The sequence below is a fragment of the Henckelia pumila genome, chromosome 3, assembly GCF_033568475.1.
Source record: "Henckelia pumila isolate YLH828 chromosome 3, ASM3356847v2, whole genome shotgun sequence".
In the NCBI taxonomy this organism is placed as follows: Eukaryota; Viridiplantae; Streptophyta; class Magnoliopsida; order Lamiales; family Gesneriaceae; genus Henckelia; species Henckelia pumila.
This window is the reverse complement of record NC_133122.1, coordinates 178,512,544-178,525,144: the sequence shown is the minus strand read 5'-3', so window position 1 is coordinate 178,525,144 and position 12,601 is coordinate 178,512,544. Positions and strand designations below refer to the sequence as shown.

Here is a 12,601-nt window from a genome sequence, read left to right as displayed (position 1 = left end):
ATGATTTAATGACTCATTTTGACAAACATGGTGAAGAGTCTGTTGTGATTATTCTTCAAATGTGTAAGTCAAGAATATTTCAAGGTGAAATAAGTGTATCTACTGCCTACCAAATCACCAAGATGTTGGTGAACAAATATTTGGATGAAATCAAAGATTTTCGAATAAGGTATTTTTTATATATTTTATTGATTGATTTATTGGTAATGACATTAAATTGTTTTTTGTTTGATAAGCAATTGTAACCATTTGATAATAAAATTTATTGCATGTACACATTGAGCACCGAGTGCAACAACCCCAGCACTATAAGCACAACCTCTCTAACAATTGCACATAGTTTATTAGAAGAAATTACAACTTCGAAAGGAATTTTCAAGACTATTCAACAAATTTATGAGAACAATGAGGCATAGTTATGAGATTACATATCATGTTAATCTTTCTATATGTTTTACTTATGATTATTTTTCATCATTTTCTTATTTGGAGGTTGGTAGCTTTTGGGTTAATGTTAAAATAGCAAGTGTTGAAACACATGGTAAATGGTATTATTTTTCGTGTGCAAATTGTCTAAAAAAAGTTACCCCCGTTGGTGAGAGATTCTATTGTGAAAAATGTAATCGTTTTGATTCAAATGGAAAAATGAGGTACGTTACAAAACTCTATTGTCATAAGTTTAATTTTTCAATACTGATAAATATGATGTGTAATAAACTGAATTTATTTCATAGTTTTAAAATACAACTTCATGCAATGGACCACACGAACAATGCTTCATTCTTTCTATGGGACAAAGAGTGCATCGAGCTTATTGGAAAACAACAATAGATATGAGATCTTCGGTACTAAATGAGGTTTGAGAGCCATATGCAATTTTTTAAACTCCTTTTTAATTATAGTTTTATAATATAAATTGAGACAACTGACAAAATGTATAGGATTCAAATGATGAAAAAATGCCTAAGGAGATACAAGATTTGGTAGATCGAAGAGTAATGTTCAAAATTCAAGTTAAACGAAATAATGGATTTAGAGGGTCATATACTATCATCAAGCTTACAACAGACACTAACATTATTAAAAAATGTAGTGGAAGCATTCTATACAATCAAGTAAACTAAGAACTGATGAATTTTTCTATACATTATTATCATTAATTCGCAATACATCAACGATCTTACTCATGTCTTTAAATTTATTATTATATAGGAATCAAGTGTTATTTCCAGATCAAAGAATACTGAACAAGAAAACTTCCAGGTGGTATTTAAATAATTGTTTTCATATATTAATTAATTTATAATTTAATTAATGATTTTTTACAAAAAAATTAAAGTTAATTAAATGTAGATTTGTTCGGATGACGATGTGGTTCCAACATCAAAAACATACAAATTCGTGTCAAATGATGATATGAGCGACAATGCTTTGATATGAGCGACAATACTTTGACAATGCTTTCAACTCCCATTTGGAGGCAAGACAATTGTATTCGGTGGTGATTTTCGATAGATTTTGCCTGTTATTCCGAAGGAAAGTAGACAGTATATTGTTCATGCTACTATTAATTCGTCATATCTATGAAGACACTGCAAAGTTTTGAGATTGACTAAGAATATGCGACTGAATTTGACTTGTGATGAAGGTGATGAAATTAAGATATTTTCAGATTGGATTGCAAATATAGGAGATGTAAATATTAAAGAACCAAATGATGGTTATGTGAACATTGATATTTCGGATGAAATGTTGATGAAAGTCTGCAATGATCCTATTGCAACAATAGAGGAGAGTACATATCCGTTGTTTGGTACTACGATAAGTGATGCAACATACTTTCAGTAATGCTGGTCATATAGTTCTTATTCCAAGAATGTCATTAACTTCTTCTGATCCAAGACTTCCTTTCAAGTTCCAACGAAGATAATTTTTGTTGATTGTTTCGTATGCAATGACAATTAACAAAAGTCAAGGACAATCATTATCTCAAGTAGGATTTTTTTTGAAGAAACCTGTTTTCAATCATGACCAATTGTACTTTGCTTTATCCAGAGTTACAAGTCCTAAGGGCCTCAAACTTTTAATATGTGATGCAGATGGTAACAAGGAAAATTCAACGACAAATGTCGTATTCAAAATGACTTGGAGAAGGTGAGGGTTGTTGAAGGAGCATATGACTGTGATAGTGAATCTGAGTCTTTTGTTGAGGACTCGGTTGATGAAGATGAGCTTTCCTATGGATATACTCAAGTTGCAATTTAGGTATCCTCTTAAAAAAAAGTTAAAGACCTTAATGAAAAATATTTTGTTTGATAGTTTCTTTATTGGTGATTTTCTTCTTGATGTTTATGGCAAGGAAAGAGGCATCAAGAGCGTTGTGGATTGATGCGCTGAGAATGGCCGAGGTGGTGGAGAAAAAGGGTAAGATATGGACCACAACTGGGATAGTTCGGAGTGGAAAATGTATTGCTCAATTGAAGAAACTTTGTATGTGATACAACTTACTTTCTAGTGTTATTTTAATCATATCTTTATTTATGTTGGTGTGTGAGTTTCTTAAATTTCACTTTATCTTCAAGACTTCAACCACATTAGCAATTGAGTTAGAGACTCCGTTCATTTTGATCAACCTATAATAAAATTCCATCAGGCATCAAAACGAATTACCAATTAAATATGTAAACAACGACATATTGCGAATAAACTCTCCATACTGCCAAATGCTCATAAAGGTGGAATGACTAATTTTTAATGAAACTAGAGAATAAATTTGACACCACACCGAATACAGGTTCATTTTTCCTTGTTTTGTAATAGCAAGGGACATCGCATCATATACTTGCTACTGCACCAAATAATTTTACGGGTTCCTTTTCCTTGTCATTTGATAGTGAGAAGCGCATCATATATTTGACACCGCACGTGAAATAAATATTTTGTTTAAACTACCTAATATGCAAATTAACTTGAGGAGCGGTATTCTATGACGGAAAAATGGGTTTTGCTATGTTGGTGTTACGAGTTTAAACTCAGGAATAACTACATTGTCTTAAAGGCAGGACTGTATGATTTTCATACAAGTTTATTACCAATTTTTATAAAATAAAAAAATAATTTTGTGGGTTCTTTAAGTTGACTACCTAAATTTATTAGACGAATGTAATTTATATTGAGTAGATCATCGTAACCGTCTTATTTTCTACAACCAATGAAAACAAAAATAAATGCAGTTACTTTTATTTTTTATTTTGATAGAAACAATTGACTCTTAGATAGAGATTGTGATTTTCATTATGCTCCACTACATTTATCTCTTAGAATTTTCTTGTAGGTTTTTGGTTGAAATTGGGGCTTTAGATGTCTTGAATGATAACGGTGCTCCTCTTTCTGTAAGTGATATGTATAGAAAGTTAGCAGATGACAAAGGTAGGCATGGATGCTTTTGGGAGTTTTTTGAGGTCTACAGGCATCTGAAATATCTTTTTTTTGATAGGAAACTAGAACTTTATATATATAGTGAAATAAGTAGATACAAAAAGTGAACCAACTGTCCACAAAAGCTAACTATGGTCCTTTGCAAACAAAGGCAATTATCATCTAATTATCGTCTAAATCAAAGCCAGTTTTCAATCCCTATACAAGTCTAATAAAGTCAAAGAATGGAAGCTAGAACCCTTGTGAGCCCACATGAAAACTTTAAGTTTTACTTTGTCCCAAACTTCCTTTACTGTTTCTTCACTATCATCAAAAATTCTTCTATTTCTCTCCAGCCAAAGCGACCAACACATGCAATGAACCACTATCAACCAAAACACTCTCCTTTTTTGTCCAAGCCGACCTCCTAGATCCATAGCAAAAAGATCTTTTGTTGAGTTCGGGATTACCCAAGACAGTCCCAATTCCTTGAGAGCAATATTCCACAAGAAACCAGAAAACGGACAGTGAATAACCAAATGGTTCTGAGTCTCCCCCCCCCCCCCCCCCCCCAGTTTGCATAGTACGCACCAGTTCGGGCTAAGGGAGATGTTCGGGAGCCTCTTTTGAATCAAATCACAGGTAGGAAGCCTCCCCAACGTAGCTGTCCATGAGAAAAACTGAACCTTTGTCGGAATCGGGGCTTTCCAGATTGGGTAGAAGAGAGGGAAAGTAGGGAATCGCTCGACCGGGAAGAAAGACTCAAAGAAGGACTTAACTGAAAATACACCTGAGCTGTCCCACAACCATTTCCTCACATCCTCAGCGCCCTCTATTAGGTTGACCCCCCTCAAAAGTTCCAGCAGATTACCTAGCTGGCCCAATTCATCATCCCTCAGATCGCGTCTAAAGTGCAAGTTCCAAGATAAGGAGTTGGAGGAAGGATATGGATCTTGACAAAGGAAAAAAAAGATCTGTCTATTATGCTCCCTGGAAATCAGAAAAAGATTGGGAAATAAATCCTTAAAACTAGAATTCCCCACCCAACAATCTTCCCAAAATCTAAATCTATCCCCCCCTAGAACCACCGCCCTCACAGAGTGACTGAAAGCCAGATACGTCCTCGATATAAATTTTCACGGACTTCTAAAAGTGTTGTGTCTAGCCAATCCCGCATCCCAACCGTTATCTTGAACTCCATATTTACTCGCTATAATTTTCTTCCAAAAAGTGTCCCCCTCCGTCGAAAATCTCCACCACCACTTACCTAGCAAAGCCTTGTTTCGAAGGCAAAGATTACCTATTCCCAAGCCTTCTCTATCTTTAGGTCTACAAATTTTATCCCATCCAACCAAATGACAATGGGTCTCCCCGTCCGATCCATCCCACAAAAAATTCCGCATAATTTTCTCCATCTCCTTAGCAACGCCACGTGGTATCCTGAACAACGACATAAAGTACAGTGGAAGGGCACTCATTACCGCCGAAATTAACGTGAGTCTGCCACCTCTCGAGAGAAATGCTTTCTTCCAGCTTGCTAACCTTTTAGACATCTTAAAGATCACTGGTTCCCAAAATGAAACCCTTAATGTGTTCCCTCCCAAGGGTACTCCGAGGTATTGAATGGGCCAAGATTCCACCCCACAGCCTATCTCCCTAGCCAACCCATCCTCCAATTCTTTTTCACAGTTACAGCTCAAGAGTGCACTTTTCTCCTTGTTGATCTTCAACCCAGACATATCACAAAAGACGAGCAGGATGTCCATTAACATTCTCACATGATTCTCACTAAGCGCAAAAAACAGGGTGTCATCGGCAAATTGAATGTGAGAGACCTCAACTCTATCCCGCCCTATCTCCCAACCTCTAAAGATACCTGCAGACTTAGCCTTGTCAATCAATCTTCCCAAAACATCCGCCACCAAGTTGAACAGGAATGGAGATAAGGGGTCTCCTTGTCGTAATCCTTTCTCCCCCTTGAATTTACCATTTGGTCTTCCGTTAACAATAACTGAATAATTTATGTTGCTGAGGCATCCTTTAATCCATTTCCTCCACCTATTCCCAAAGCCTTTCTTGAAGAGAACAAAATCCAAAAAACGCCAATTTACGTTATCATAGGCTTTCTCAAAGTCCGCCTTGAATACCCAACCTCTCTTCTTCTTCAATCTGAATTCTTCCACCGCCTCATTCGCTATCAAGCAACAATCCAAAATTTGATGACCTTCAATGAAACGCATTCTGTGAATGTGAAATAGTGATCTATAGCATCTTCTTAAGACGCGATGCTAGCACCTTAGCGATTATCTTGTAAAGACTAGTGATTAGGCTGATGGGTCTAAAGTCCTTAATGCGCCGCGAATCTTTCTTTTTTGGAACCAAGCAAATATAAGTCTCATTTGTAACACCGTTCACAATACCTCCCTCATAAAATTCCTTGAACACCCTCATCAAATACTCTTTGATCGTATGCCAACACTCCTTGTAGACTTCCATTGTGAAACCATCCGGTCCTGGGGCTTTCGATTCCTCACACTCAAACACTGCTTGTTTAATTTCATCCTCGGAAAAGGGTAGCTCAAGCTGCTCCATAGAATCTCTGTCAATTGCACTCCATTCCACCCCTTCAACACCCCAACCCCCTCCCTCTGGTTTGCTATAAAGCTTTGTGAAGAAATCTATAATTGCTGATCTGATGACGTCTTTATTAGTGCTTACAGTTCCATCTTCCAGTTCCATACTTTCTATACAATTCCTGCTTCTCCTTTGGCTAAGTAACGAATTGAAGAATTTTGAATTACAGTCCCCTTCCTTTAACCATTTAACCCTAGCCTTCTGAGCTTCCATTTGCAATTTCCTACATACTAACTCCTCTAACTCAGATCTGAGAACTCTTCTGTCCTCCACCAAACTATCTGATCCCGTACCTTCCAACTCTTGAACGTCCAACGCTTGAATCTTGGTCTCTAGCTCATATCTCCTCGTATCTAAGTTCCCAAAAATATGTACATTCCATCTCTTAATCTACGCTTTCATTCCCTTCAATTTGTTCATAAATTTATAGCCTTCCCAGCCTTGAGGATTTTGACTCGACCACCAATTGAAGAATTCCTCCTTGAAGTTCTTATGTTTAAGCCAAACATTTTCAAATCTAAAAGGAGTAGGCCCCCACTCCTCCTTAGATGTATTCAAAATCAAAGGAAAATGATCAGAAGTAATTCTCGGTAGCACTGATTGTCTGCAGAACCCGAACTCCTCCTTCCATCCTCCCGAGAACAAGAATCTGTCCAGCCTGCACCAAATGGGTGAAGCCCGCATATTTGACCACGTGAATTTTGCATTCAACAAGGGAGGATCGTACAACTCTAGCTCATTAATCAAAGCATCAAAGCATCTCATGCTACTGGTTAAGGTGCTGCTATTAAATTTCTCACTCAAAGATCTGACCACATTGAAGTCTCCGCCTACACACCATAAGGGGCCGCAAATCACCTTCAAACCTGCTAGTTCATCCCAGAAATTCTGACGATCTCTTGGTCCACACGGACCGTAGACTGCTGAGAACCACCACGCTGAGTTAGGATACTTTTCTATTTCAATAGAGACCGAGAACTCCCCAATCAGGTTATCCTTCACTACCACCGTCCGCGGATCCCAAGCTACCAAAATTCCTCCAGATCTGCCCCACGCTGGTAGCTCCACCCATTCTATGAATCTGGATTTCCAAAGGCTCGCTACAAACCTCCTATCCACCCGCTGCCTTTTAGTTTCCAAAAGAACCACTATATCCGGTTTCTCTCTTCGAAGAATTGTTCTGATCAAACCTCTCCTACTACTTGATCCACCCCCTTTAATGTTCCATGAGAAAATCCGCATAAACGAACTGTATAGCCCTAAATAAACCACTCCTTGAGGTTTTTAATGTAATACCACAGCCACTGGATCTCCAAAGCTAACTCTTTTCACCTCCAGTTTAGCAAGACAATTGTTCATTAAGCCTTCCTTCACAGCCGCTGCCACCACATCCTCCCCAAACCCTCCCTCTTCTCCGACATCTGGAGTACTGGCTTATCATTCACCCTAGGACGAGGTTCTACCCCTCCCCCCCCACACCCACCCCCTCCCATCAGAAAGGGAAAAACGATTTGGAAGGTAAAGAGGATTGGGATTGATTGGAATAGCCGTCGATTCCGACTTGGGCTCAGTATCGCTCACGTGTCCCTGTGAAGGATTAGAATACGAACCTGGATAAGATGCGAAGATGCCCCTGATGTCCTCAAGACAAGAATTTGTCGGGGAATTGACAAGAGAGTCGCCCACCGCTGAACTACTAGTTTGGAACGAGTCAGAATCCTCCGATGACAGATCATCCCCTGAATCTTGAAGAAATTCATCCTCTAATATCCCATTGCACATGCTGGTATTGCCTTGTAAGCCATTTCCCAGCGGGTCTAAATACCAGCTGCTATCTCCATTCCCGGTGTTTCTGAACACCGCGTCTTGGCCTTTTCTTCTTGAATATACAATCTCAAAACGTAGAGGTTAGGATCTCTCCAACACTTTGCCAGTCTCTTTAGGAGTTGTCTCTGTCTTATCCTCTTCAAACTCCCTCAAAGGTTGTATTATTCTTCTCTGGAACTCGCCCACCACTTTTGGACATAATCTTTTGAGTATTTTAACTTGGCGCCCTCCTAGAATAGGTTCTGATCCCCACGATCTATCGCCGCTGCCTCCTGCTTCTTTTGAGATTAGGTGAAGACTCCCCTTGTCTGAATTATTCTCAGCTATCTCCTCCTCTTCACTGTTTTGATTGATAACTAAAGCCTGCCCCTTTAACTTATCTACTTGATGCACAGGTTCATTCCTCTTCGATCCTTTCTCACCCCCAAAACCCAAGAATAAATCCTTTTCTCTTTCCACTGCTGCCTTCCCTGCTCCTCGTCCTACTGTCCCTCTAGGTCCGTTCATCACTACTTGAGTGAATGAGAGCTTTTCGTAGTAATCATAAGCTTCTGGGTTAACCGATACCACTTCAAGTCGCACCATCATTAAGCCTCGAGATGTCGATATTTGTACAAACCCGTTGATGAAGCCTCCTTCTGGGCCTACCACCTTTATTTTAGCGGCAGACAAATCTCATAGCAAGATAGTATCTTGGCTAATATCCAGTAAGCCCCCGCATTGCTCCCCCATGCTCCTAAATAGTTCACTTGACCATAAGTCCCAAGGCAATCCGAATATCCTCACCCAGCTATTGCAACAAGAAAACATCTCTACTTCCCTGTTGACTTCCGTTCTCCATCCTTCAAAGAACATTGTCACCCTATTGTCGAAATAGCCTTTCTTCAGTCCCACAAAATATGAAGTCTCTTCTGCATTGTAGGGCCACCAAGCTGCCTTGTTGGCCTGAAATGGGAATATTTCTATCCTTCTCTTCACGGCCGTGCTTAAAGCAGAAACCACCTCCACCCAAGATATGTTGACCCATGCCTTAGTAATAATAATTGCTTTCTGCCAATCCTTGACTGAGCAGGGGCGAATATTATCATTAGCCAATAGATCTCGCGATGCCAATTTGTCCGGATTCTTGGTATTCCGTTGCTTAGGTGTTTCGACCCCCTTTTTCTTTCTGACATGAGCCCAAGCATTGACATTCTCCCTTTGTATAAAAAATCGCAAATGATTAGCCAGCTTGATCCAGCCGCCCTCTGCACGCCCACTGGGAACGATTATACGTTGCTTGAAACCCCCCGGCGCTATTTTGAGCACTTTCAGAAATCTACCTCTGCTATTGAGATAATTGTGCGTAGATACAGCAGCTTCCTGTCCTCGGAATTTACTGAAGACGGAACTCGATTTAGGGTGTTTGATAAACCCCCAAAGTTTCATCAAAGCCACCTCGCACAGTTCAAATCCAACTCCAGCAAGAAGCTAGCTCTCCTCGTTCTTTCTGTCAAGCAAATCGAAGCCCCTCCCTGACCCATTCTGATTATGAATACCTTCTGCTCAATTTTGACGTCCTTCGTCGCTTGTGGTGGCCTTCTCTCAAAAGGCCCCAATCTGTAATGCCCACTCTTCGCCCACCTCGACATTCCTTGGTCTTCAAAGAATTTTAAACCTGATGTTGCTGTAGAGGAAGGTTCCAGAGAATTTGACTTGACTAGGGAAAATGGATCAATAAGCAGTTGTTTCATCACATAAGATGATATCTGCACTGCAACTCAGCGAAACCAAACCAATGTATGATGTGTATCCTCCTAATAGCAAGTTTAAAAAATCTTCTCCTGGAAGTCCTTGTTTTGTGCTTCACCTCATCAGGTTACTCAAAATCTTGTGTGGTTTTTTGGGCAAGATTAGCTCCCGTTTCTTTCTGCCATTGTTTAAAAAAAATTTGCTCTTTTGAAAATAATCTTTAGTATCTACATCGTCAATTGTGATATTGTTCAATATATCAGATGTTAAATTATATAATTCTTGTGAGTGAACTACACTTTTATTGGTAATGGTTCTAGGTTTGTTTCTTGTGCGATCCTGACATATTTCTTGATGATATGTTACCCTTGCAGTGGTCGTCCACCATCAAAACAGGAAATCGAGAACCTTGAGATTCGTTGTGGCAAAAATCCTCTAAAATTTTGTTTTGTCGAACATGGACGGGTCAGTTTCTTGTCATTCACCAAAGTCTAGCTCCCTGTCCTGCCATGACCTTTTTCATGTGGATCCGATGATGGGCGTTTCATGAAATTGATTGGAGTTAATACTTTTAGTTGATTCCAATTAATTTAGGAGGAAATTTTGGAGAATGATTATCATCATTTCAGGTTAATATTGCAATATAGCAAGTACACTTCGAGATGTTCGTTCGGGTATGCTTCTAAGTAAATGCATAGGTGTTTGGTCAAGTGGGATTAAGTGATATGATTTGGATCTCGTTGGAGCTTGCATGGTGACTCTCTCGATGTTCTTGGTATTGATTTAGCCATTGAAGCAGTTTGGGAACTTAATTTAGGCTTGGAGCTACCTTGGGATTGATGGTGGGCATATAAAATCATGGTGGATGTGGATTCCTTTATTTACTTGCCATAGGTTTATTCCTGTCAGAAGACACTGAGAGTGCTCATTCTCTTGACCCAAGATATAAAGAAACCGTGTTGTTGTAATTTGGTAGCAGATTGGTTAGCAATTGAAGCCAATGAACTGAATGACAAGTAGTGATACAGACTGTAACACTGTGACTAAATAATTTACATCAGTTGGAAGGCAAAAACTTTGTGAGTTGAAGCCCATTTTACTGGTGTGCGTCTAATTTGCCAATTTTTTTCATTTGGTGGTCGTTGAAGAATATCTGGTTATTTGGATCTCTCATGTATTAGTTTTAAAAAAATGATATATTTTTTAAGATAACATAAAACTATTATTGATCAAGATCATGAACAAGTACATCTGAAATAAGTGTAGGAGGGGGTAATTATGTTCAAGCTCCTGCTGTTGTTGATGACGGGAAATTATCGTGGACTGGGAGAGGTAATATGGATCAATAAAGGCAGAGGACCTTGAGTGCTCTGAATACTTTTACCATTAATTTGGATTCTGTGGGCTTATGGTTTCTATGCTTGCAAGTGCATCAAAGGTTGTCGATATCTTTAGTAGTTATGTACCTGGAGTGCTCTGAATACTTTTACCATTGATTTGGATTATAGATTTGTAGTGGTCACCTTATCCTTGATTCTCTCATTTACTGTTTTCAATGTCCATTCCCATTCCTTTTTGTAAATAATCCAAATTTTTATCAGTTAAATTGAACAGGAGTAAAATTGTCCCAAGTCTTTGCGGCATCAAATCTACGTATTTACGGACCTGAGTGCTTTAATATCAATTCTTTGATAAATCTAAAACATGATGTTCATCGGTTTATTATCCGATCTTGAAACAGGTCCATAGAAATTTACACAAGTCTTTTACAGTCTTCAGAGCTGGAGGGTTAGTCTCAACTCCTTTGTATCTCTGCAATTTGATACTTTCCTTAAATTTAAAAATGCGTTTATCTGATTGGTACCTCATATTAGTCAGGCTATTTTTGAGAGATTTGATAGGGACAGGAGTGCAAGATCGACTCAAATGAATTGAGAGAAGCACTTATTAGTCTCGGATTCTCGGTGTCGCCCACAGTTCTGGAGTTACTGGTTTCAAAATTTGACAAAAGTGGTGGGAAAAACAAGGCCATTGAATATGACAATTTCATCAAGTATGACTTCCACTCTACGATTCATTTTTGACATACCATATACCAAGAATACAACAATAATGCTTACTAAGTTTCATGCCTTCGATTTTCCATTTTTTGTTGGCCAGGTGCTGTCTCACCGTTAAGGGACTGACTGAAAAATTCAAGGAGAAGGATACCTCGTGTTCTGGTTCATCCACTTTTACATACGAAGCCTTCATGTTAACTGCTTTGCCTTTCCTCATTACGTAGGCAAATGCACTCAACATTGCACTGTGAGCTTGTGGTGTTTTGGTCATATTATCGTTTGTTTTTTCCTTTTTTCTTTTCAAGTATTTGTTGTTTCCCTTCCTTTCTATAGTTTGTTAATGGTATTGTGTTGTGTACTTTATGCAAAAATATTTTTAGCCTACCTAGTTACTAAGTGATGGGTTTCCACCACTGTGTTAAAAAGTTTCCTCTTTTGCGTTTGCATGGTGTGTGATTTTCATTCTGACCATTGTCTCAGCATTACTGATTCATCGGCAACACTCGGCTACCGTTCGGTTCTAGGACGACGAGAAATGGGTGTCATATTGCGAATCCACCCCCACATCCAACGTTTGACTAATCACAGGTCCTTTACAAACGATCTTATGTCTATTGAGGAGACCCCGCGTACTCGGGATATGTCAACTCGAGGACTTCCGGTGACATGAAATTTCAAATTGATTCTCTTCCAAATGTCCAACGACATAAACTCGGAGGGAAAACAAGAATGACTCGGGAGAATCACCATAATTTCTCGCTTATTTACGCAACTTGTTCCACATGCTCGAGTCTTGGGGCACCTTGAGTAAATGAGCAAATACTAGTATAATATCGTAAACACGTTCCTAACATATGAAAACTCAAGGAAAACAACATTGGTTTATGAGAATTACTAGTTTCTCACCCGTGCAATGCACGGTGTGTTATTTT

At 38.9% G+C, this 12,601-nt stretch overlaps 1 protein-coding gene and 1 pseudogene across 1 annotated transcript; both read left to right on the top strand.

Annotated features, from left to right (window-relative positions):
- The first annotated feature begins 2,194 nt into the window (after positions 1-2,194).
- LOC140890053 (uncharacterized) lies at positions 2,195-12,125 on the top strand (annotated as a pseudogene).
- LOC140890052 (calcium-binding protein CBP-like) lies at positions 10,912-11,893 on the top strand. The gene is made up of 3 exons (XM_073297801.1): positions 10,912-10,941; positions 11,511-11,662; positions 11,770-11,893. The coding sequence occupies exons 1-3, from the start codon at positions 10,912-10,914 to the stop codon at positions 11,891-11,893; spliced, it is 306 nt and encodes a 101-aa protein (XP_073153902.1).
- Positions 12,126-12,601: the final 476 nt, after the last annotated feature.

Bases quoted from the DNA above. Each gene is read 5' to 3' on its own strand.
- LOC140890052 (XM_073297801.1), top strand. From the start codon at position 10,912: ATGACGGGAAATTATCGTGGACTGGGAGAG. The intron at 10,942-11,510 runs GTAATATGGATC...GAGATTTGATAG, and splicing joins ATTATCGTGGACTGGGAGAG to GGACAGGAGTGCAAGATCGA. The intron at 11,663-11,769 runs GTATGACTTCCA...TTTGTTGGCCAG, and splicing joins GAATATGACAATTTCATCAA to GTGCTGTCTCACCGTTAAGG.